This window comes from Rutilus rutilus (genome assembly GCF_951802725.1).
Source record: "Rutilus rutilus genome assembly, chromosome: 5".
Classification (NCBI taxonomy): Eukaryota; Metazoa; Chordata; class Actinopteri; order Cypriniformes; family Leuciscidae; genus Rutilus; species Rutilus rutilus.
The window spans coordinates 11,195,553-11,222,440 of record NC_140213.1 but is presented as its reverse complement, the minus strand read 5'-3'; the positions used below and the strand labels follow the sequence as shown (position 1 = coordinate 11,222,440).

General features: G+C 41.4%; 1 protein-coding gene across 2 annotated transcripts in view; it reads right to left on the bottom strand.

The window, feature by feature from the left end:
* hipk3b (homeodomain interacting protein kinase 3b) overlaps window positions 1-15,674 on the bottom strand; it is a 76,311-nt gene extending 60,637 nt beyond the window's left edge. For both annotated transcript variants that reach the window (XM_084409859.1, XM_084409858.1), the window contains exons 1-2: window positions 15,362-15,674; window positions 3,087-4,350 (exon numbers count right to left, since the gene is read on the bottom strand). In XM_084409859.1, coding sequence (XP_084265985.1) covers window positions 3,087-4,348 — 1,262 coding nt within the window. In that variant the 5' untranslated portion in view covers window positions 4,349-4,350; window positions 15,362-15,674. The remainder of the gene's footprint in view (window positions 1-3,086; window positions 4,351-15,361) is intronic.
* Between the last annotated feature and the right edge of the window lie 11,214 nt (window positions 15,675-26,888).

Genomic DNA, 26,888 nt, shown 5'->3' with positions numbered 1-26,888 from the left:
GTAATACAGTAAAGGTAGTACAGGAGAGAGACTTGGATTTCTCTTCAGTAAAATTAAAGTGTAAATATATCAGGGGGAAAATGTGTATATATCGGTATCGGTATCGGCATCGGACAAAATTAGTTTGAAAATATCGGCATATCGAATATCGGCCAAAATGCATTATCGTGCATCCCTAGTCAAGAGCAGTGAGTGATTTTCTCTATGTATTTTGTTGCTTGATCAACATTAATGACACAGACAGCAGCAGGAATTTTAGGCTGCTGTCACTTTAAGACCTAATGCACATACCGTATCTAATATACTACTGACACAAATCTGACGGTTTACATTCACTTAAGATATAAATGACTGTTTATGTAAACCATTTGTGTATTTTATAGTTTAAGTGCAATAAGACTTGCGCTGTGTGACAGGCTTTTTGTGTGTGAGAAAGTTTAACTGGCAAGGCTTTAAAACGCATGTGGATAATAACATTTCGTCATGGTGAAGAACTGAAATGTCACGTGAGCATAACCAATACCGCAGTGTTGCTAAACATGCTGTGAATGTACGTCGCGTTGTACAGTACGTTGGGATGGCAGCGCCAGAGCTGCAACTGATAGAATGTGCACTGTACAACGATACTATACAATCTCTCTTCAAAGGCAGATCGTGAAGACATTTTAATCGTTCAGAATCTAATATCATGATATCGCACACACTTACTTTCAGCATTATTGAACACATTTTACAATGTTTGAATTAATTTCACAGATTTCCCCCCACAAACCAAAAATCTCAGTCAATAAGTATAAACATTCTGTGTTAGCCTAGCTTTCAGTGGTTTAAGATTTAGGGTTCTCACACTTGAATCTCTGTGACATTTCCATGGAAAAGTTAGAACGTTAAGGAAATTTGGAGCAAAGAACTGCATGAAGAACAAACATACACATGAAATATCACACAGATGTGTGAGAGTTTAATCAAACATCTGAGATGGACATGATTTCCAGAAGCATGGGCATGTGTACTCTTACTTCGAGACATGGCTGAAAATAAGATTCCAAAGATGGCAACCTACACCAAGATAACAGAATGTGATGCAATCACAAGGTTTTGCTTTATACTAGCACCTGCAGATTAGCCTGGTAATACCAAACTCTTCTACTTCACTTTGCTTCGTAGACAGAGTCTGGAAGGGCGTAATTGAAAAATGTTTTCTTTCTCGCGGGGGGGGGCGCTTGTCTGAAGTTTAAAATAATTGGTTATCCGTAAGCCAATCACATAACGTTTGGTTATGGCTTGTGTTATGCGCATGCTCAGCCGCATCTGACTTCCACTGTAAACACATGTATGATGCGAAAACAAAACCATCGAGCGAAATACCGGAGTGAACATGGCTGTGAACGACTTTTGCAGATTATGTGAAGTAAATCTACGCATCCACGGTACAATCAGCGTCTACGTTACGGCTCTCAGCCCGCCCTCTGTTCGTTGATTGGCCCGGCTGTTTTGAGGCCGGAGGAAAACGGTCGCTATCTCAGACTGAGTACAGAAGCGAACTGAAATTGAGCGGAAGTACGAAGTCTGACGTAGTCAGGCTACCTGCAGATGCTATAGCAGTTTAAGTCAATTTCCATTAGGCATGCTACTATTAACTCAATGTTAACAGTTATAAGAGCATAAGTTACTAAAAAGGAGGCGGAAGTGTAAAATTCACAACTTGGTCATAGTCAGCTGTAAAAGTGGGGGTGAAGTAAACTGCCTAACAGATTGTGACTTAAGATGTAATCCGGCAGGCAACAGCAGAGGCTTGAGTGGATTAGTTACCCACACCTATGCGATTACACCAGTCATCAAGCAGGACACAGTCTGAACCGACAGCTAATCAAATGCGCATTTTCTCAAGCATTAAGGCTGATTTATACTTCTGCGTCGGACCTACGGCGTGAGTATAAATTGGGCTTTAGCTTCAATGTACTGATTAAAATGAGAATGGCTCTTCAGTCACATGAAAAGTTTTACCTGCCATAACAGTAGTGCTGAATGCTTTCACAAGAGTTACACAAAACTAAATTAAAACATCAAAACTATCAAGTTTAAATTTCGAGATGATAAATTCACACTACTTGCAGAATGTACTCCTAGTAGCAGCAATACTTTAAAACTCTATATGAACGTTCCAGAATTTGTTCTTTGTATAAAGCGCAGGATAGTCGAATAAATGAGGTGAAGAAACAAACAGATCTAATGGAGGACAAAAATCTAAATTGATGGAAGTTTGTGACAGGAGGTTAACCCATAATATTACAGCAGATTTGTTACCCACCACAAGTTTTACCACTGCACAAAAATAAATGTAAAAATATTTTTAGCTTTAGTTAGACGAAGTTAATTATTTGTCTGTTTTTAATTTTCCAGTACATCAATGTGACATTCAAGGCATTTCCTTTGATGCATTCAGGAAACAAGATGGAGCATGATGATCTTACAATAAAAATAAACAAATGTAGCCACCATTTCAACATTCAAACTAAGGTTGACAATATTTACAAAAGTTCCCTGCATTCAAAAGTTATTATTTGATTACATATGCAACAGGGCTCTAAGAAAAAAAAAGAAAAGAAAAAAAATCATCTATTACCAGTTGTTTTGACCCTATTCTACAAAGTACTTTCAAAACATCACTTCCTTTCCCATGGTGATGTGAGAAGAATGGTTTAGCCCCTGCCTGTTGCATTGTGGGGTCAAATAGTTCTACAAAGTCAGCGTAGCTTTAGAACACAAGGGAAATTGTTTTACATCAGTGGCGTTTCCTGACTGGTAATTCCACAAGGACTTTAGTTGTATAACATTCACAGACAGCTAGAGATTTTAGAATGTTTTCAATGATCTATTGGTGAGAAAGAAGGATGTGCTTCAGAATATTTTTTATAGAAAATACAGATCAATGCCCAAACAGAACAACTCTGCCAAACTCAAGAAATTTAACGTTCAATATAGTGACCAAAATATTAATGCAATAAGTGCAATTAATTGGCCATTGTGCGATAACCATCATACATTTCAGCTGATGACTATTTCAGTCTTTTGTTTGTACATACCTGTAGTACCGTGACTGGAGGTACGTTGAGCAGACTGCTTTGGAGACGTGACTGGCTGAGCCAAAGTCTATGACTTTAACTCGGTAGGGCTGCCGTACAGGGTCCACCAGCATTATGTTCTCAGGCTTTAGGTCCGCGTGAATCAGTCCCATGGCCTTCAATTTTTTGAGTGCCATGGCCACCTGCTGAAGAATGGGACGGATTACCTTCAGAGGTAGCGGGCTGAATTTGTTTTGCTTGAGGAAGTCGTACAGGTTCTGCTCCAGCATCTCAAACACAAGGCAGGTGTGGCTGCGGTGCTGGAAACACTCGAAAGCTCGCACAAGATTATGCTCGTCTGCATTCTCACTGCTGAGGCGGGCCAGGATGCCGACCTCAATCTGGCCCTGTCGTGCATATGATGGATGATTCTTCAGGATCTTCACTGCCACAATATCACTGGTGCCTCGTTTCCAGCATTTCACAACCTGGCCGAAAGTACCACGGCCGAGGAAGTCTAATACCTCATAGGTGTTCTTCAACGAGCAAAGCAACTCATGCTGCACCAACTGGTAGTCTCCATCCCCATTTCTGGAATTTCCACCTTGCTTTGAAGGCCCTCCACGGACCGCCGCTGGCACTGCAACCGGTGGGTTTCCCACGTTTGATTGCAACATTGCAGGTAACATTGACAGGTCTTCTACAATCTGCATGGCGCTCCCCAAGTTCTCAAGCTCCCCGCTCTTACGTTTCAGCCCGCATCTGTGGGAGCTGTCTTGCAAGTTCAAACCTCCACAGTCTTTCCGTTCACCTTTGTCCTCTCCTCCACCACCTTCACTGTTACCTCCACCCTGTCCTCCACCTCCTTCTTGACTGCCGCTTCCCTCTCCCCTACCCCTTCCAACTGCCCCTGTAGCTCCACTGCTGCAACCCCTTCCTTTGTCCTTGTGCTCTGGCCCCTTTTCCTGAGAGGAGATGCCCCCTTTTTGCTGCTGGGTCGCTGTGGTTGTATGCTGACGTCGCACGCCGTGTACAGTAGCCGTCTGCAATAGAAAATCCTGCCCGTGGTGTCTGCCAAACAAAGAATCTTGTGTCTTCAACGAAGCGGTGAGTTTAGTCGGGTAAGCAATGCCAAGGGTTCTACCATTCAAGTAAGTCTGTGGGTAGGCCCTCTCATGGTAAACACAGTTCCTGGGCTCGACTTTGAGTTTCTTCACACTACAAAAGGCACTTGTCTGAGTTTGAAAAACATGTGGTGGGTAGACCAAGACTTGTGAGGCCATACCTGCGAACACAAGAAAACCAGATACAGATCATGCAACAGTTCCGTAAAAAAAAACAAAAAAACAGTAATTGTAACATTTTCAAAGTAACATTTTCATTTTCATTTAAAAAAAAAACAAAAACATTTAGGACTGGGTTCACATAGTACATGAGCGCCGTGTTTTGAGAATGCCGTGTTGTGTGTAGGGATGTGTGTGACGGCTAATTTCATTAACGTTTAAACGGAAACTTTGCAGCCGACTAGTCTAAACCTCCCTCCTACATTATAATTAATAATGGTTATTAATAATAATAAATCCTATGGTGCTGAAGAATGAATGGAGGCTTATGTGCCTTGGCCGACTGAAGGTTGTCATGGAAATGCTTGATGTACTTTGTATGTTAAGGGGAGACACCCCAGGTGAATAGGAAAACAAAAATAATTAATAGATATCAGCATGAAACTTCCCCAGTTGATTACTGACATTAAGACAAATATCTTTTGTATTACAAGTTTTTCGAATATTTATGTTTAAATATGCAAATGAGGTATTATCTCATTAAATATGCACTCATTTGCATATGTTTCCAGAAGAGAAATCTGAACATTGGATAAAGCCAGATTCAAAATTCTTGTTTGATTTTGTTGACCTATTAGAGTCAAAGGTTTTTACAGAGGGGATTTCGGATATCTCTTTTTATCACTCCATTAATCAGAAAAAACTGTCAACAGCCATAAAAAATAAAAAAATTAAAAAATTCACCCTGTTTTTAGGTATAAAATGTCAGAAATCTGAATGATATATCAACAAACCCCTCTATAAAAAACCTTAAGAATATAGATAGGAATACAACTGGAAAGTTTGGTGAATGTAAGTGCTGCTGAAGTGGAGATTTCCAGCTCAGAGTATGAGAAAAAAAACATTTTGAGAAAACAGTCTTTTAATATTTGTATTGTAAAAATTTATTCTTTTTTTAGTGGAAACAACTATTTACAGAGACAATATCTTATCAAATCATTAGCAACAACAATACAAACCACCTAAAACACATCAAAACGTATAACACCGCATTTATGGCCTTCAACCCCAGTACAGAACCCCAGTAAAAAACTGTCAAAAACACACACAAACGGTCCCATGTCAGATGTCAGAGCACGTCAAGTGATGCATCTGAATGAATCATCTTTTGGTCTTTTCATCTTTTAAATCTTTTGGTTTGTGCAAAAGACTTGAGATGCGAGCAAAATGGTTAAATACGTCCGTCTAGCGTGTTTACATTGAAAAACTGAAAAAGTAGCACAGAAATGCATTCTGTGTGAACTGTCCCTAAGACTAATCAAATAATTAGTCTTTATCTTTCAAAATTATTCAATAATCACTATTCAATAATCATTAATAAAATGACTAATGTCTGTAGAGGCATTTTCCTCAATTTGTTGTGACACCACCATGAACTTAATGTAAACAACTTATGTAGGGTCATTGATCCTATTGAGTACAGTGGCTTGCATCATCAGGCTGACATCATACTTGACCTTTGCCCCTATGCTACAGCAGCAATCAGCAGGCTGCCTTGAGAAGCCAATGACAAGCCAATAAAATGTCATAGGCCTATTGCAGCAGAAGGTTGAGCTCCTGCCTCCAACACCCACCAAAGCTCTTTCCATTAACGCTGTAAAGGGAAACAACTAACTGTTCACAGGTTCAAATGACCGTTTCATATCGGTTTCCATGTATCGAGGTCTCGAGGCAACAGCTGTTTCTAAATAAGCATTACTTAGAGTGGGGGAAAAGAGAGACACCAGGATATGTCTTGGCTATTCTCAATAAATGTCAAATTTAGGAAGCACTGTCTATAAAGGCCTAAGCAGTAATAGGATGCTTTCCTTAGCAAACAAACACCAATAATCAGTTATCCACATTGACTTAATGTCAATGCAAAAATGCATTAAGCAAAGCTAACTGCTGTCTTTGAGTCAAAAGTTGTGGTACTACTCGAACTCTATTTAGACTGAATTCTGCTCTGGGGTCAAACCTACCTTTGATTTGTACAAAAAAAAAAAATGTTAAGGAAAGGGAACAAGATAAGAGTGTATTTTCAGCAGCAGACCACATGACCACAATTTTGAAAAGACATTGCCAATTTCACATTCATTTGGCTGACATCCAGAGCAAACTTTGTGGCTTGTCCAATTCCAGTGCTTCCCACAGGATTTTGTGAAACTGTGGTGGGTGGACCTTGGTCCCATTTTGTACTTTTAAAGTTAAATTAATCAATCTGGTGCACTTTGAGAGTTCAAAATTAAGAGCTCCAACCCATGTTCAGTGTCCAAATTGAACAAAGAAAAAGTCTGCGCTTTGACTTGTATCTGAACTAAAGGGGACTCAAACTTCTCGTCTCAGTCTACATTACAGTAATAGTCCAGTTAATGAATGGGAAGCACTGAAATCTATTTGTGGCAGTCATTGTTTATAATGTGGTGGGTCACCACAGATAATCAATGTATAGGAAACACTGGATTCAAGTTAAGGGCTGAAACACTCTTAAAAATCTCAAGAGCAACTTTTCTATGGAGTGCAAACAGCTAACAGAGGCGTAACAAAGTTAGAAAGGGTATAATGTGAGAAATCACAACATAAGAAAAAGTAGGCCATTCCTAGGGGAAAAAAAAGAAGAACAAATATTATCCAAAACGAATCTTGCGGTTAACACAAATCATATCACAGATGATCACTGAATGTTTTTAGTTTCAGTTGTCTAAATTACACTAATTCTACACTAATTTCTGGCTATTTGTTATTTGTTCATCATGTTGTTAACTTAGTTTCACACAAATTTATGCTGGCTATCTTTATGCAACTATCCTTTTAATTACAGAATTATGAACTGATTAGGATGCTGGTTTATATTTAACAAACAGACAAGGATATTTAAGGAAATGTTTAGTAAGAATGACGCATTGCATCTCTTTAAAAAGTACCATGGAAATACCATGTTTTCGATCATCTTTTAGTTTTTTGTACCATGTGAGGACAGGATTTTGGAGTTTTTACCATAAAAAGTACCAAAGAAACCCATTCCTTTAATGTACATTATTTTAAAATAATCAAACTGCCAGGTCTATGCAGTTGGACAGGATAAAATAAATATGTACTAAAGGTGATGATACACAGGGCAACTTTTTGAGCAATGTTGCTGGGCAATGTTACCATCAACGGGCAACCAGATGAGACACAGGCCCCACGACCGATAAAAATTATCCAGACAGAAATGTATTGCCCACTTTCAATGGGAAAGTGCCCAAGCAACATTCGCTCGGCAAGATTGCCCAGCAACATTGCTCAAAAAGTTGCCCTGTGTATCATCACCTTCAGGGCTCGACAATAAGGACTGCCCGATGGCCCGGGGCCAGCATAAACGACGTTCGGAATTAGAACAGTAGACGGAACTGTCACTTGCCCAATCTGGCCAGTGCTGCATTGTCACGAAAGTTTATAATTTTCATCCGTTTTTAAGCCTTGCCTATATAAATATTCAAGCATAAGACGACACAAAAGAGTAGTAAATTCGGTACTCGCTGTTTGAGAAGTTTTGTGTGCGCAACACACATCCGAACGAAGTGAATGAATGAGGCATTTATATAGTGCTTTCATATGTACTACTGTTCACCCAAAGCGCTTTACAATCATATCAGGGGATCTTTCCTCAACCACCACCAGTGTGCAGCATCCACTTGGATGATGCGACGGCAGCCAAAGTACAACGCACCACACGCCAGCTACAGGTGGATAGGAGAGAGAGTGATAGAGCCAATTCAGTGGATGGGGATTATTAAGAGGCCATGATTGGCAAGGGCCAATGGGTGGAATGTGGCCAGGGCACCGGGGTTACACCCCTACTCTTTTACGAGAAGTGCCATGGAATTTTTAATGACCACGGAGAGTCCGGACCTTGGTTTTACGTCTCATCCGAAGGACGAGTGCGTGCCCAGAAAGCCACGTCTCCGACAGCACACAAATACTGAATTAAGCTCTTTCACATGTTTTTAATGGACACATTCACACAAAATTGTCAAAATGCCCATATTGACGAGTATCCTCGTAAACATAGTCGGTAATGTCTTAAGTGAAACGTAAACAGTTCAGAAAAAAAAAAAAAAACACATGTGTTAGGGCCGGTTCACACAGAACGAGTTTATGCTGTTAAAAGCACGAGATGCAGGTCTGTGGAATAAAAACCCAAGGTTTTTGCGTTTTTTAAAAGTTGAACTTATTTTAACTTGAGCGCAACGTTTTTAGAATGCTGTGTCACGCACAAGACTGCAAAAGACGCGAGACGTGAGCGCAACAGTTAAAGACGTCTGTCTATAGCGTGTTTACTTTGCTAAACAATGGAAAAGTAGAGCAGTAGAATGGAAAAAACAGTATGGATCCGTGCATTAGGTCTTATAGTGACAACAGTCTAATAATCCTGCTGCTGCCTATGTTTTTAATGTTAATCAAACACAAAGAAAAAAAGTCGCTCACTGCTCTTGACTGAATAGCTTTGGTAACTTTAATAAGGATTGATCTATATTAAACTTCTAACCACCAACAGTCTCATGTTTCCAGATCTCAACAACTCAAAAATTTATGACCATTCATTTTTTCAATGCAAATGGCTGTCAGTGTTAAATTAAGTGCAAATCCTGCCCACAGTTGATTCTAAAGATTTCATTGGTCATGTCAATCTCAGGGCTCATTGCCTATAGACTTTATGCGCCAGAGAAACGAGGGCGCCGCCATCTTTAGAATATTGTCTTTGAACTTCAGTTTTTTTCGGTCGCTCTGTATATTTCTATGGCATTGCTGTCCCGGAGTAATTAGCTTTTGAAGTGGATTTACTTAATGTAAAGTTAACGAAAGTTATCATGAGGATTGTAATGTTTAAAGCAGATGTCTTAACAAATGTCAGCAGACTGGGAAGATTTTAAAACGAGCCGTTCATTCATAAATACGCAAGATCGCTGTGAAAATACAGACTGGAAGTCAAAAGACAACGAGCGCAGCGCTGAAAAAGGGGCGGGGCTATAGCCAACAACTTTTCTTGACTGGTGACTGCTTGATTTAAATCTGTTTGTGCTTAAATGTATTTGGGAATTAAAAAAATATATAACAATGATAATAAAGTAGACCTATGTGATCACCTGTAAAGGTTTGATTATGGTGGCGACAGCCGTGAAGTGCGTACTTAGTGCTTTAGTAAGGACATTAGTAAGGGGGGGTGAATTCCTACTTGAAAAGAAAAGAAAAAAAGCCACAGAAAAGGGAAGAGGAAGTTATATTGAAGTCCCCTGTTTTCAAGGAAATCCAAAAATGCAGGACAAAATTCCACAATCCAACTAAACAAATTATTTGGGAAAAATAAGTGAGGAGGCCATAGCAGGGCTGAGTGACAGCGCAAAAGAAAAAAAAAAGATTATTAGGATGAACAAAACAGTATCATGTATTTATGTATAGTTTTATACAAAGAGCAGAAGCGCCAGTACTTTTTGTATTCAAAAACATGAGAAGCTGTGGAATGGAAGAAAACCCAAAGTCTCGAGACATGTTTTTTAAAAGAAGAACTTCTATTCACTTCACTTCACTCTTTCTAAACATGCGGCTCTCTTGTGTGAGATGCGAGTGCAACGGTCAAAGATGATACACAAAGCAATAATCAGAACCTGAGATTATCAGTGACACTGGACACATGGTTTGTACGCTCTTGAATAGAAATCATTCTAAAAATAGAATCCCCAGTCGCACGTCACTTATCGCTGCCATGGTTGTTTAGGACAAAAACTCTGATTAGCGCGGAAATAACATCTTTCATCTTGTGTCACAGTGCGCCTGGTTAGGACACTGTGTAACCAATCACTAGTTTACAATTAACACCTGTACAGTACTTCAAGAGGCCCGTTCCAAACACTTGCTAAACAATAATCAACTAAATGTTTACAATTTAACTTTACACGTGATCAACTCTGTTAAAGAATATTGTATGAGAGTTCAGAGAATACGGAGGAACATCACGATTGTGGATGCCAGGCTTTAAACTGAATACTTATAGCCTATATGTTCATATATAAAAGAAATGTCCCAGACAGTGTTTATTGTCCTTTTCAGGTGAACTTCCTCTTAAAGGTTTTTCTTTCTTAAATTACCTTTTGCAGGTACTAGTTCATTTTTACTAGTATAATACTAGAAAAATTCCGTCATGTAAATAGCGAATCTGCGATGGCGTGAGCTCAACTGGCATTTAAAGGGAATGGGAGATGAGACTCCGATTGGTTTAACGCACTTAAATCCCAAAACACACCCAAGAATAGGGACAACCCTTTTAGACCATGCACCTGGCGTTAAACTAGCAAAAGTGGATTCGGACACTCATGTTTGTTACTTTATAGTGGGAGGAGCTGAATCTCGTACCAAGGCGTTCAGTGATCTGAACTGAACGCATAAGAATGCAAGGCAATAAAACAAGAGATAGGCTATATTAAAAACTAGTTTAGATTTGCATCTTTCCTCATACTTTCATTTCGAAAACAATACAGTGTTTTGGGGCTAGAGACAAACAAAACAACAAAGAAGGTGATTTCTGAAACATCCATTAAAATGTAAATTCCATGAAATCATAGCACGTACTGTAGTCAGGTCTATTTTGGTCGCAAGCTTCACCACAGTGAGTAACACAGGCCGGAGTGGGCCGTTGGTGTGGACATGTCTCTGCACTCAGCAGAACTCAAATGGCAGTCAGGCTATCGTGTGACTCCTCTATTGAACTTCCCCCGCCACTAAATGAGCTCATTCTTCAGAAGAAGCAAGGCCCTGCTGATGAAAACAGCCTTACCCACAATACAAGGAACACACAACACTTGCTCTTTCTCCTGGGGTTGTCTTAAAACAAAAACTAGCTGATTACAAAAACTCACAGACATAGTTCACCCCTAAAATGTCATTATTTATTCATAGTCATGTTGTTTTAAACTGATATTCCTTTCATTCTTCTGTGGAACACTTTGTGAAGATTATCCTGGGCAAGCACATGAGCACTGATGTTGTCAAGCACCATGTATTAAGTTAGTCACTGATAATTGGGCTGTTAAACAGATAGCCTAGTAGTTCACACAAAAATGAAAATTCTGTCATCATCATTTACTCACCCTCATTTCATTCCAAAACTGTAATACTCTGTCTTTCTTTTGTGCGACACAGAAGAAAGTATTGTGACGATGTGAGGATGAGTAAACGATGACATAATTTTTTATTTTTGGGTGAACTGTCTCTTCAACTTTTGTACCTGGATCAGAATTGCTGAGTCAGTTTGTTAAAGTCCTCATGAAATCAAAATTGACCCTATTTACTTTATTAGTGCAAATCACTAGTCTTGTGGTGAACAATTAATCCATGCAAGTTAATATGCAAAAAAAATAGTTTGTCATGGTAATCCAGTGTTTCCCATACATTGATTTATTTGTGGTGGCCCACCACATCAACATTTACCCCCACAAATAGATTTCAGTGCTTCCCATTCTTTAACTAGACTGTAGTGGCCCGAACATATATTTAAACCTCTCATGATAACATAAAAGCTCTTTAAATGTCATGATTTGCACCATTGCTGTCAAACAAACTAAAACCGAAAGGGCGATAGGGCTTTGTGTCCTTATCAAAAGACCGTCTGTTTGAGCTGCGCAAAGAGAAGTGCGCACTTCACTCACGTGATCAGCTTCACATCGAGTTTAGAGTGCATTTAGGAACGTAGGGGGCACCGGTTACGCATTATTTTCACATTGCATAGTTGTACCTGAACGTGCTCATTTGTCGCTTGAATTCTGCAATCTCTTGAGATGCAGAAATATAAGAGGCTGAAAATGAGCTGAACATATAGGCTACTAGTTTAACTAGTTACACTTAGCCTACATTTCAAAACCTTTATATGAATATGACAACTTTTTTTTTTTTAAACCTTTATTCAAATTCTACAATATTTCTATGATTAAATCACTGACAGAGACTCCTCCCCATCAGCCAATCGCTGTGGTCATGGTTAGTAAGCGTGTTGACATCATCCATAGCAACGAGGTCAACCCCGCTCTTTCTCTTAGCTTAAGACTTCTCTCTATTCCTTAGTAAAAGTTGGTCTCAGCAGCTTTGTGAACAGGTTTTAAGAGAAAACTCTTAACGAAGACCTTTGATTGCTATTTAGGAGAACTCTTAGTGGTAAGATAAAATGTTTTATGATACGGCCCCAGACTTATAAATCTGATGTTGTACTTTTCTGATGGCTTCCATAGTAGGGAAAAAAATAACAATGGAGGTCAATGGGGCCCCATCAACTGTTTGGTTATTAACATTCTTCAAAATACCTTCTTGTGTGCTCAGCAGAAGAAAGAAATGAATTTAATTTAACTTGAGGGTAGTGTTGCACGGTGTACCGATACTTCAAAAGTATCGCGATACTCGGAAATTAAAAACGTCACGATACCTAAATTTATCAGTATCGATACTTAAAAAAAAAAAAAAAACCTCCCTATGGACGTCTGTGTTTTTTTTTTTTTCCTGACGCACGCAGCTAAGAAGCTGCCGCTGTCAGTGTCATGTGACAAAACACTACAGAGAGATGATGGCTGCATGTGAGAGCACAAGTGGTCCACGACTCGTAGAAAAAGATGACGCGAGGAGTGACATATGGAAGTACGTTGCCTACCTTGCTCTGTTGCACGGTGCACCGATACTTCAAAAGTAAATCGGAAATGAAAAACATCACGATTCCTACATTTATTAGTATCGATACTTCTAAGAATGACCGCGTTCCAGATTTGTAAGGCCGGCGACACACTGGCTGCGTGGCGTGTCCGTTTTTATTTCGGCTCCCATGTTAACTGCCTGCGTGACACGCGAGTCTTTAGTCACAGCTCGAGACGCGCGCATGCTAGAAATAGAACCGACGCCTGTTTTTCACGCGACACGCAAGCGTGTTGGAAGCGTTCCCAGGCAAAACAGAATAGGGAAAGATGTTTCTATGTATTTCTACATAGAAAGTCTCTAGCTTTTGACATAAATACAATATAAATGTAATTTAAAAAAATATTATCGATTTTCAAATATTGCACCTCTCAATACAGAACGAAATATTCTGTAGCCTATTTTGCCATCAACACCGACGTTGTCTTTGCTGCTATATATTTATGTTTAACATGAAGTATAGGCCTTCCACAACTCTCTCCCCATATGTCAAATATATCACCAATGAGGCTTATCATATGTTACCAATATTAAACATTGTTTAATATAATCGCTGTTCATATTTTTATTCAAAGTTCAGAATCAAGATAAAGTTATTACTGGTAACTCTTATGTTTCTTATGATAAATGAGATAATGCTGCTAATTTTTATTTTATTTTTTTACCTTGAATGTCATTGCTCTAATTTATTTTTTATATTTTGATATTTCATATTTTGTTCAAATGTTTAATATATCTGCTGTTCATATGTTCATTTATTAGTGTGTTATATGATTAGAATGTTGTCCAGTTTTTAAAATAAAGCACAGCAATGATATTTGAGAGTGTTTCTCCCATTTCAGGAAAAGTATCGAAAAAGTATCGAAATCGCAATACTTGACTTGGTATCGGTATCGAAACAATAATTTTGGTATCGTGACAACACTACTTGAGGGTGAGTAAATTACTTCCATTTCAGGGGGTGATGTATCCCTTTAATGTCCCCAGTTCTTACTCGCTTTCATTACGAAAAATAAATAAATAAATAAAATAGGATATTCTTCAAATATTCAACGTTTGTGTTAGAGGAGTGTCATTTGGTTATGGTATGACATGAATTGCATAAGATTTTCCTTTTAGGGTGGTCTATTGTTTGATTTCTTCTGTCGAAATAATCATTATCATAGTTTCGTTTTATTTTGACAAGACAAACTTTAATCAGATCTTAAAAGTATCTGGCAAAGCACTATGGGTAATATTAGCAACAGCCTACATGAGTTTTTCTCATGCATAGTAAATTAGTCTATTTTTATTTAACACTTGACCTATTCCACTGCAGATGCACGCTGCCTCAAAACAACCTCAATTAGCACCTTTAAAAAGTATCATGCCATCTGTTGTAGGCTTTATCTCAGGAACTCTATTATCTTCTCTCCTTATTTTGTTTTATTTATTTATTTCCATTTTATGTACAATTTATATCTTAAGTAGCCTAAATCATGTTGTCAACACTTTGACTTTCTCTAAACTGGGTGCAGACTTGTTTGGATCTATTTGATCAACAACGTGTGTGTGTGTGTGTGTGTGTGTGTGTGTGTGTGTGTGTGTGTGTTGTTAAAGACTAAAGGTTAAACTGCTGGAACAGCTACTCTCTACTGAAACTTATTTACATATAGCAATGTGTACTTAAAGTTATAGCCTACTTGTTTAAAGTCTGTAAAATGCACAATTCAAACAGTTACAAAATCATTAGCAACTGATTCATATCCACATATCTATCGACCATCTATCTCTCTCTATCGCTCAAAATGTACACAAATCCATTTCTCTTCCTTGAAGTTTATCCAACTTACTTCATTGGAGGTTTTACTTATTCTATGACGTAGTGGACCAGATCATTCTATTTATCATCAATAATTAAAGCAAGAGATAAATGAGCTTAAATTCCTATTTTACTGGTTACAAGAGTTAGAACGAACCTCAGTTGACTAGGCTATGTGTCAAATCCTAGTGAGCTGTCTACCTAGACACACGAATGATAACGTTACCTATCATTCAAATCGAATTAAAAAACGTTCGTATTATCACAGGCACAATCGAGAATTCCCAAATCGCCTATGAAGCCAAAAATGCTGTCTATGTAAGCAACTCACTAGGATTTGACACACAACGATGCGACCATCCGTTTTTGTTTGATGATTGTGTTCCATAAACAACCCGAGTTAGTTTACGATCAACAGTAAGAAAAAAACCCACTCCGATAAAAAATAAAAAAAAACTCACCTTTCACACGAAGTAACAGTAGATATAATCCAGGTCTTCTCCGAGCATTTTACACACTTCAACTGAACTCACAGCATGTATATGTGTGTGTCTCATACTGCTGCCATCTTGTCCACAGCACCATCACCCACATTTTACACCTCAAAAATCTCAACAATACACGCTATCCACGACACAGAACCGAGTCCGTGGCATTTCGGTGATGCTCGAGCTCTGGTTTTGGTGGTATGGGCGGTGGAGCCCATGTTGTGTGCGGGGAAGAGCAGCACTGACAGTCGATATCATGTCCCTCCACACTCACTCACTCTCAGCTGCGCGAGGAATGTTTGCTGCTTATGTCACTGCGTCAGGCCAAACTAATCGAGCGAGGAAAGAAACAAAACACTCGATGTAGAAAAAAAATGAAAACACAATACATATTTTACAGGTTGTTGTTGCTAATGTCGAAATATAATACATAAGATCTCCTTAAAACAGCCTAATTATGATGCTTTTAGAGTCATTCTGATCTGATCTACACTTCTATAAAAGAAGGGTGCTTAAATATGGATGTGCACTTGAAGTGTAGCCTACTTCAATTCGTTTTTTTTCGTTTTTTTAAATGATAGGCCTACTTGCAGATAATATAATACAATAGAAGCTTAACCGAACTGCTTGACGCGCTATAACAAACCTCATTGGTTCTTGCGGAAGCTCAAACGTGCAGCGTAACACACAAGAATAAAATAAACCTCATTAGTTCTGGTAAAAAAAGTTAACATGCTTGAGCTTCCATTTACTACAACTGATGTGTGCGTTGATGAATGTTTATGTGAATAAAAACTTTTAAAACTGTTCATCGTATAAAGTGATTGAGTCTCTTCAGACTAAACCGCTCAATTCATATGGATTATTTTGTACAATCTCTTTATGAAATTTTTGAAGCGACAAAGTGGTAGTTGCGTAGCTGTCAACGAAGGGATAGAAAGCTCTCAGATTTCACCAAAAAGATCCTCATTTGTAACGTGTGGAACGACATGAGGGTTAATTAATGACAGAATTTATTAGGGAACTATCCCTTTAAATGCAATTAATGATAGTAGGCCAATCCTTTCATTCACAATTAAGTACACTTTTAAAAAGTGAAAGTCAAATTAAAAGTTTTACTATAAAGTACATTGTTTTAATAATCTTTTGTCATGCTTCAAAAACGTTCACTTATTTTGATGTGTTGGCTAACATATAAAGTATTTGATTAATTGTAACTATTATTTTATTTGACACATTTTAAAGTTAATATATTTTAAATGTATAAATTCAGACATTATCATCATTATAATTACACACACACACACACACACACACATATATATATATATATATATTAAATACATCACACAATGTTCAATAGAAATTACATTATATAGTATATTTTAACATGCTTGTCAGCATAGGCGCCGATTTATGTTTTCCTCCGTGGGTGCTCATGGGCGCACGCCCTTTAAAAAAAAAAAAAAAAAAAAAAAGTATCGGCCGACACGAACAAGCACACCTATTTACTTGATAATAAAGCCGTAAAGTAGGCTATCTTTCAACTCAGGACAGCGCCACTTCTCACAAATACAGACAGGATTGGAGATGAAAAGTTTAACTGACACGTAACCGCGATCAGCTTCGTGGGAAATTAAGAATCAATGTCACACAACAGAGTCCTGCACAGGTCCGATTTCGTAAACCCGCAGTTCTTAAAACTGCATCCGACCCGTTTACCGACAGCAGCACTAATTTAAATCAGCACCCGACCCGACCCGAAATAAAATCAGTACTATCACACTTACAAAAATGTTATTGTTTATTGCCAGATCATACAGAAGTTATATCACACAACCATTAACACAATGACAACTTCATCCGGTACATGAAGAACATGGCTAACATTAACACAAAACTGAGTAGCCTTATAACATTTTACCAGTCGAACAGACGCGGCTACAATACTATATCTGCCACGCAATTTCGTCTAGCCAACATCTGACAATGTTGGGTTCAATCACGCCCTGCACACCACACATACTGAACAGTGTTAAATTTGACAAATACTGTTCGATAGAACGGCTTGGTTTGTTACCACAGTAACAGTTATCTGCGTGCTTCCTCAGCGATGAAGTTCCACATTTGCGGCTATCCGAAAATGCATGCAGCAAGCCTTTCACAACATTGTTTTCTTCAGTTTTGTCGACAACTTTACCATCTCCACTAGCTATTATTTTCTTCACCTCCTCAGCATCCATCTCGACGACTGCAAGCAGATCGCGCGCGCGGTTATGATGACTTTTTAAAAGTGAAAGTAGGTATAGAGACTCCTGGGAGGGCGTGTCGCGTGGGCACAAATAAACTGATGTGGATTTTAAATTATTTTATTAACTTGAAATACAGGCATATTTTTGTAGATGTGTTGCTAAAAATGTGCATATGTTTTACGTTTGCACGTGATTGTTAATTTAAGCCCGTGTTTAGACCCGTGTTTCCCCCGTGTCCGACCCAACCTGCACCCGTTTGAGCAAAATTTGTGGGTCACCTGAACCCGTGCAGGACTCGGTCACACAAGTCCACACAGTAAAAAATATATTTGTTGACTCACCATTGCGGTTAATTCTTCGGGAGGAACGTACGTGTCTCTGCGTACGGAGCGGGGTCACTAAAGAGGCGTTTTCATCCGAGAAACGCTGTGATTGGTGGATAGGATATGGAGCAGGCGACTGACAGCGACATAACCAATCACAGTGTGACAGACGCTTCACATAGCACCAACTGCAATGTTTAATTTTAAATGAATGTAACTGGCAGTTTGGCACACGTGGGTGCTCGGTATTTTCCGTGGGTGCTCGGTATTTTCCGTGGGTGCTCGAGCCCCGGAGCACCCACGCTATCGGCGCCTATGCTTGTCAGTACATTCTGCAGTACACCGTATTTCAAAGAAATTATATTTCCATGAAGATTATAAAATTACAAATAAAGATGAACTTAATATTTAAGTGGATCAAAAAGCACTCAAGTTTGACTAATTGTATTTAATATAAATTTAAACTATAATAAATTTTTATTTAATTGTAAATAACATGCAGTTAAGTGTCTGAAAACATTACATTCAGTTCGCACTATATAGGCCTACACTATAAAGTAGGCCTATATTATTTCTGCAGTGATTAGCTACTTTCTTTTTTAAAGTATGCTAAAGTGTTATCCTTTTTCACAAGGGTATTTATGACAGCAATGGCTAATATCAAGTTTCCACAAAAAGTTTCTAATATTTATAAATGTGTATTTATTTATTTATTTTTTATTTGGTAATAAAATATGACTGCAGTTAAGTTCACATTTCAATAAAATGCTTTTTTGAAGCATGTTGAATACAGACAATAAATTATACTATCCTGAGCTGTGACATAAAAGGCAGCAGTCAATTCATTGTGCACAGTCTATTGTGCACAATGAATATTGTACAGTGTCTATTGTACAGTGAATTTTTCAGTCTATGGGAGATTTTAAAATTATAATCTTTAAAAAATAAAACACTGTAACCTACGTTAAGTGGTTCAAGCTGAATTAAGCTTATGCCTTGTCTGCCTGAATGCTTGTTTGTCGTCTCAAAATGACAGCCGCCCACTGCAGAGAAGCTGTTTGAATGATTGTTAATCACCTAAAATTATGAATCACACTGGATAGTGTTTTCATGCTTTCACCAAAGACACTAATTGGTTTAAACCTGTTGCTGACACAGTATTTGTATGTATAAAGCAGCTGAAAAGAAACAGAACAGCTGCAACTCTTGTATAAGGATACTTCAATTTGCTTTTAGTATCAGTGAGATGACATAAGCAGCTTCTTCAGTGTGTGTGTGTGTGTGTGTGTGTGTGTGTGTGTGTGTGTGTGTGTGTGTGTGTGTGTGTGTGTGTGTGTGTGTGTGTGTGAGAGAGAGAGAGAGAACAGTTTGGCCAGTCATGTTTGATCAGCTGGCTACGGGGTAATCTTTCCCTCCTATAGTGCTGGCTTGTCTCCGGTAACAGGATGTAACATGGGGAATGGAGGTAGTCTCTGAATCACTCGGTTGAAATTGTGCAATACTGCCATATGCATTGAATTAATTGTTCATATGAAATCATTATAATTAACCGTCATAATCCTGGTTTCACAGACAGGTCTTTAACCAGGATTAAGCATTAGTTAAATTAGGATATTTAAGTAGCTTTCATAAACGTAATATAGTCTACAACATATTTATATCTTCATTTTTATAATTAGAGTTAAAACAATATTACAATAATAATATCAATAGGCCCTATATAGTTTAAAATAAAACCAAATAAAATTAAACAATTTTACCAAAAAAAAAAAAAAAGATTCAATATTTTATCTGTTAGTTTACCTGCATGCCCTCTTCTGACCGTTCCCAACGTCAGAAAACCATGAACATGCGAATGTGTGGGGAATTATTGAAATATTAAGTCGAGCGTTCGGCTGACAAAAAACGTTTGGGAACCTCTGGTCTAATTGAAGCTGAGGAAAGGAGCGTGTTACAAAAGAACAAGCAAGCGCTCAGAGTTCTGTGTTGCTTGTTGACAGAGAAAATAGCCTGTCGATCGCCCCCTGGAGGAGAAAGAAAGAATGACGGGGCTGAGCTGTGCTTTGCACAGCAAGAGCAGACTGAAGCCAGAGAAAAAGCTAAATCCAAAAAAATAAACAATACAAATATCTATGAAGCAATTGAATTTAAAAGGAGCAAATTCCCCTCCAAGTACTTAAGCGATCGTCAGCCGTCCAATGGTTGAGCAATGCTGAGCAGCGATCAGCGCTCAACAGACCAATCATTGAGCGAAGATCGGAAAACGTCATCTAGCTTTGTGAGCGTGTGAGCTGTTTTATAAAAATACTGGCGGCCATATAATTTATTGTGGTCGGCGTTATTGATGACCGATTGGACTGTATTTTTACTCTCAGGTACGTTTGGTATAATTATGTGCTAAGTAATGAATGAAACTCGATATATTTTTGGATAATTTGCCTGATATTCAATGATAATATTTTTTATCATATATGATAATATCTCGTTAGCGCCGTACTGACACTAATTTTCTGCCACCAATTGGCTAGGCTAGCACTGCTTATTTACATTAAAATAGCTGAAATGCGTTTAAAATGCGACCAGACTATTGATTTTACATGTTGAGACCTTGAAGAATGTACTACTACTGTGTGGACTCGCCGGCGCGTTTTGCTGGATTTTCTTCACATAGTAGCACAATAAACTTAAATTACTCCCGTCATTTATGGTCACGCAAGAAAACAGAAATATGAAAAAAAGAATCTGTGATATGTCTACTTTTGTATGTGTCCACTTACAATCAAATCAAAATATTGTGCTTTTGTAAAATAAAGAAAATAAACAGGGTGTGCGTTCTGCCTCTCTGTCTCAGTGAACTTTTTTTTCTTGAGCACGTCTATAAACTGAAACGAATACTGAATGAATGAGCTACCAATCGCCGCTGTAATGACCTGACGATGCCTGGAAATACTTCAAAAACGTGATCAGACACTCTAGCTCACTTCTTAAGACCATAGAGATGGTGTTACAACAGTGTGGAGTTGAAATTCGATGTGTAAATATGCTTTAGAAGTGTAAACATGACAACCGCGATTTGCATTCTAAAAACAAAGTGATGAATGAATGGGCTGTTTTTGGTTACTACTTTTACGAGGGCTGCAGGGTCTCTAAAAAATTATTTAAGCCCTCATCTGCTTTTAGTTTTACTCATTTATTCATGTTTTACTGTACCAGATGAAACATGGAGAAGCCTAGACATCGATGCGACGTGTGCGACAAGACTTTCACTGAAAAGTCCAACCTGACGAGGCATCTGAAGATCCATGCCATCGCCAGGGAGACCTTTGACTGTGATGTCTGCAGGAAGAGCTTGACCACCAAATCATTGCTGGTCAGCCATCAACAGCAACACCAGTACCCCAACATCGTTTTGTACCGGCAAGGAGAGGCCAGGCTGCAGTGTACAGAGGCAGCAAAGTCTGTGGCAGAGGCCCCCAGCACCATTGTTGACCCTACATGGCTGGATCCCAAGACAGCAGAGGCGGCTGCCAAGAGGTCCGGGGGTGAGCTGTGGAAAGGTCAGCTGGTCATCGTGTTCGGGAAGTACACCGATCAGACCTTCAGGTGGCTTTTAGAAAACGATGTCGGCTGGCTGGTGTGGTTGCTGTTCCAGTACTGCCAGCAGGGAGAGCAGAACGAGCTGCTGAAGTGGCAGAAGGAGCGACTGCTCGAGTACGCCAGAGAGTTCCCTCCTGTCACATGGAACCTTGACAGGAGGTTGAAGGTAAGATAAACTCAGTTACCTTTTAGACCTGAGTAATTGATGTTAAGCAGTAACCAGTATTAGTAAAAGTATTATTTTATGAGATTATTCTATGGTTGTGTTTTATTTTCTGCAGAAAGCGCAATCGAAGAAAGACCGGGCTCCTCCGACTGTCCCCGACCTCTCTCAGTAGGACCTCAACTACACCAGCGATGCAGAGTTATTGGCTGCTGCAGGTATAGTAGTATTATGCTGAAATGAACATGAAATGGCTTTGTAGTATGCTGTGGAGCTGCTAGGACTTGTGTTTGTGCCACGTGAAATTCATCAGTATGTATCGAGCAGTGCAGCTGATACATTTTTGTGGTGTTCTCCTCTTCAGAGAGTGTCCTGGACAGGTCTGAGGCATCGGTCAGCACGCAGCTGACCACCTGGGGAGACCTCGCCAGCTCTGTGTGCCAGGACGACAGGCCCGGACCCTCGTCCCTCCGAGAGACCTCGGAACCCGGTGCGTCGTGCTGGAGGGCTGGCAGAAGTTCTGGGAGCAGCCGCCTGAATCCGCCCAAGCCCTTGGTATAGCCCCCGCGAACATCAAGTGGCTGAAGACCAACGAGACCTACGGGCTGTTCGAGAGGGCGTCCAAGTACAAGAATGTCAGGGGAGAGATGGCCGAGAGGAAGCTCTTTAAGGAGAAGATGGACTTCCACCCGCCCCCACCTCCTATGGCCGTCAAGGGAGCTGTGCCCAATATGCTCTCCTTCTTCACCTCCCCTGCCTTCTTCTGGCGCCCGGTCGGCGTGATGAAGGCATTGATCCGCTGCCCCAACACCAACTGCCCCGCACCACCAGAGTACTACCTGGAGAAGAGAGGGTACGGCAGCTACGCCAGGCAAGTGTGCGGCATGAACTTCCATTACACCCTGCTGACCGAGAGGTTGATGTGCAAACACTGTCTCAAGCTGAGGGAGGAGCCGAGCCAGGCACACGCGGACGACAGTGACGACTACGACGACGAGGAGGACGGCGCCCACCGTGCCCAGCAGCAGTACACCTGGCTGGCGTACAGTCCGAAAATTCTGATGAACCTCGCCCCGGCCGTCAGAAGCATGTTCCCTGCCATAATCTGCGGCAAGCGTGCTGTGGACAGGAGTGTGGTCACCCTGATGAGCGACCGACTCAACGCTGTCTCAATGAACAAGGTGCAGAGGCTGCTGCAGCAGGGCCATGACAAGTGGTACGTGGAGCGTCGGGACCTGTACCAGACTCTCCTGTACGATGCCCACATGTCGGCGGCTGGATCGTCTTCGTCTCAGCGAGGCATCCTGTCGTTTGCCAGAGCAGCCGGCACTTACACCCCTCCCATCGCCCCGTCTCCCCTTCCTTCTGCTCGGGTCCTGAGGCGTGCGCAACTGATCCTGGAGATGGAGAAGATGCCCGTGTACAGGGACCAAATCCTCAGTACGACTGGGGAAATCTTGTGTATCGACGGCACGAGGAAGGTATGTACAGCATAAAGTACTTGTGATCATATGGAACAGGCTGACTGTTGATAAACACCACACAATGAATGTTCTGCTTTGTTTTTATAGATTCTCAAGAAGATCTACGGCGACGGCCAGGGCACCATGCAGTACGTCACCAGCGTGCTGAATGAGTGGGGTCAGTTCTTGACCACAGTGGTGGTGGCGTCCGAGTCTGAGGGGTGCTACGCACGCATGGCCAGAGGTCTGGTCGCCCGCTTTCGCCGTGCCAACGCTCCTGCTCCAAAGGTGGTGTACGCGGACAACAACTGCTGTCGGTGAGTTCAATAGCAGTTGAAACCTATGATGAAATGGATAATCCAACATGTTAACACACCTACACAAAATGTCATGATATCATTTTCAGTGACAGCGGTTCGTCGTTCTTGGAGAATCTGTTTGGTGACTGGGTGAAGAGGGGTACCGTCATCAGGCTGGACATCCGCCACTGGCTGCACCGCTGGGACGCCGTCGTGATCAAGCAGAGCCACGCCAAGTACGGGGCTTTCATGAGTGCCATGGCGGGTGCCGTGCTCGCCTACAACAAGGCGGACATGATGCTCCTGGTCCAGGCGGTCAGGAACGGTAACCCAGAGCTCTACGGCAGGTACTCTGATGAGGAGATGATGGCCTTCCTCAAGCCTCATCAGATCAGGTCGTATGTGAGGCGTATTACCCGTGGGGTTGTGGTAAGTGTGGCTTTCATATTCACATATGGATTCAACTGATCCAGATCTATTAAACACTCGATGCTGAGAATATATCCTATGTGTTACAGGAGACTGCTTTGGTGATAGAGTCCATCCTTGCTGAGTTCCGGGGACCAGCCGGCCTTGACATCGATGGCATTCACCTGTTCAAGTTGCCAGAGGCAGTCGACGCTCACTGGGCAATTGCGAGCAAGCACCTCAATTGCATGCAGGTGGGTTAATGTCTTTGCGGTCATCGTGCGTCAAAACCATTCAAACTTGTATATGGCAACATTTCAAAAGGACACCAGAATAAATAAGGACCTTACAATATGTTGTGTGTTACAGGATCCCCCTGGCATACCGCTGTATGTGTCTGTGAAGGTGGTGGTGATGAACGGCGTCCGACTGAACAAGCACAAGTGCCGGCGAGGCAGCAACTCTCTGGAGGGGTTGCACGCCCACCTGTTCAACACCGTCCCTTCACAGCGATGTGGGATTATGCCATTCCAAGTGAGTGATTAAAACATAATATATATAAAGCTTTATTGCAGACACATGTTCATAGCAGTATAATTTAAAAAGAAATGTGTCAATGATAATTTCAATGATACATTTTATTTCACAGCTCCAGTCATCACTTGTAAACATTGTACACAATAACAGTCAAAATGGAAATGTGTTTCAGGTATACTTGGTGTCCTTTGCCGTGCAGTGGAACCACCGCATGGCATCGCTCCGTGTCGCTGGTGGTCATGGCCGGCAGACGTCGTGCTTGGACGTGCGGCAGATCCAGCGCGTCAACCAGCATGCCGAGGTTCTCTTCGGCAAGGAGCACGTCCTAGAGCCCAACTTTGCTGCACCGATGCCGGTCCCCGAAGCGTACGAGCACCCCGACGAGGAGGAGCTCCTTGGTGTCGAGTACGCCATGTGCCAGTCCACCAGCTTCACTGCCAGGGACTACTACGTGCAGAAAGGTACAGTACTTGAACACACACTTAAACAATGATGACAAACCTGGTAAAAAAAAAAAACTATTGTTGTGTAGATATGTTTGTGATTAGTACAATTACATATTTGCAGTTGAGGAAGAGCAGTCGCAGGAGGAGGAGGAGGAGTCGTCGGCTGAGCAGGGAGACGACGAGATGGCGGACGAGGGTCTCGGCATGTCTTCTGATACAGAGGAGGACCCGATAGACAGAGTCTGTGGGAAGCACGTCGTCCTCACCCAGGCAGAACAGGCGGAAGAGGAGGACAGTCCTGCCCTGCAAGACGTGCTGATGAGCCATCGACATCTGCATCTGCCAGGTATAGAGGAAGTGGAGGCACTGGCCTTGCTCCTCCTAGAACTGGCCCACAACAGCGACCACCACCTAGTGCCGGCTGACCTCAGGCAGAAGATCGCCGCCGCCGCCGCCAGCTCTCTCCACGACCACGACAAGACCACCGCCCGCTTCGTCAAGCGGTACGAGTCCAGGTGGGGCTACACCTTGTTCGGTCGGTGCCTTGGGGCGGACTCTCCCGAGACCAGAGCAGCCCAGAAGACCAAGTTTGGCTGCATGAGGTACGCTCAGGCGGCACAGGTGACCGAGGACAGTCGCCTGCTCTACCTCCTCCTCAAGATGCTGAAGAACCGAGCGCCGGCCAATCAGCTCACCTCCCCCAGCAAGGTCACGGCTTCTTTGAAGGGACAGTATAAGAGGATTGCAGACCGAGTCCGAGACGACCCCATCCTCGGCGGTCTCGCCATTCCACTGCCCAACTTGAACGCCAAGTCCATCTCGACCTTCGTTGCCAGGGAGGAGAAAAAGGCCAACTACGGGGCGACGGTACTGCCGAAGGTGACGCCTCACCTGAAAGTGCTGTCGGACGCACCGTTCCCGGAAGCTCCTGCGCTGCCAACATCCCTCCCACCGCCAGACCGGCCTCAGGTCCAGTACCAGCACGTTCATCACAAGGCTGGAAAAAGGCGTGGTGAGAAGCGGAGGTAAGTTGTCATAAGCACTTTGTTTCACCTGTTGGCTGTGGAAAGCAAATAGCACACACATCATATCAATACTCATTACATGTGTATTTTATATTTCCAGATTATTTGTTGACGAGCCAGAGCCTGTGCCTCCTGTGAACCAGCCTGTTCAGCCCATGGCGTCGTCCTCCTCCACTCGGCCAAAGCCTGCTGCGCCCACCCCCATTCTGCCAAGGCCTGCTGCATCCACCCACCTCCAGCCAAAGCCTGCTGCGCCCACCTATGGACCACCCCCTGTGTCGGCAGCACCCATACTGCTGGTTCTCCCCGCACAGCCACAGGCTCCCTCTGTCCTGTTTCGTGGGCCATCGTGCAGCCAGAGCTTTGTACCTCCTGCACCAACAGTCAAGGCATTCATGCCGAACAAGTCCTCGCGGCCATGTGGGGCTTGCCACGTGCCTAATTGTGGTGGACAGCGGAAGAGGTACACACCTTCCAAGGACAAAGTGGCTGGAAGCAACCAGAAGATATTTTCCTACTGTCCATCCACTAGGAAATCCACCACCTCTGGGTTTGATAATGTGGTGTACAGCAGCTTTGAACACTTTAAAAGTGTGGTGGATGCGGAGTTGGAAAAGAGGAGAACTGTGTAAATAACTGTGTAAATAACTTACCTGTGTGATGCCACTTCTCCTGTGCCATATGTAGGAGAGAGAAAGGGGCTTGTTTGTTTGTTTGTGTTTGTGTGTGTGTGTTTGTTTGTTTGTGTTTCAAAGTGCTTCAGCAAGTACAATCTATTTATATAGTTCAAAAAAATGCACTTTACAGTTTTACTTAAGAATGTTCTTGTCTTTGTTTTTTATTATTATTTATGTTGCTGTTAAAATGCACTTTGTAGTATATTTTATATAAACATGTTCTGGCCTATGTTCAATATCAAGGCCAATCTAAACTCAATCATTTTAACCTTAATCAGTTCTGATCTAACACAATCAGTTTGCATACCCT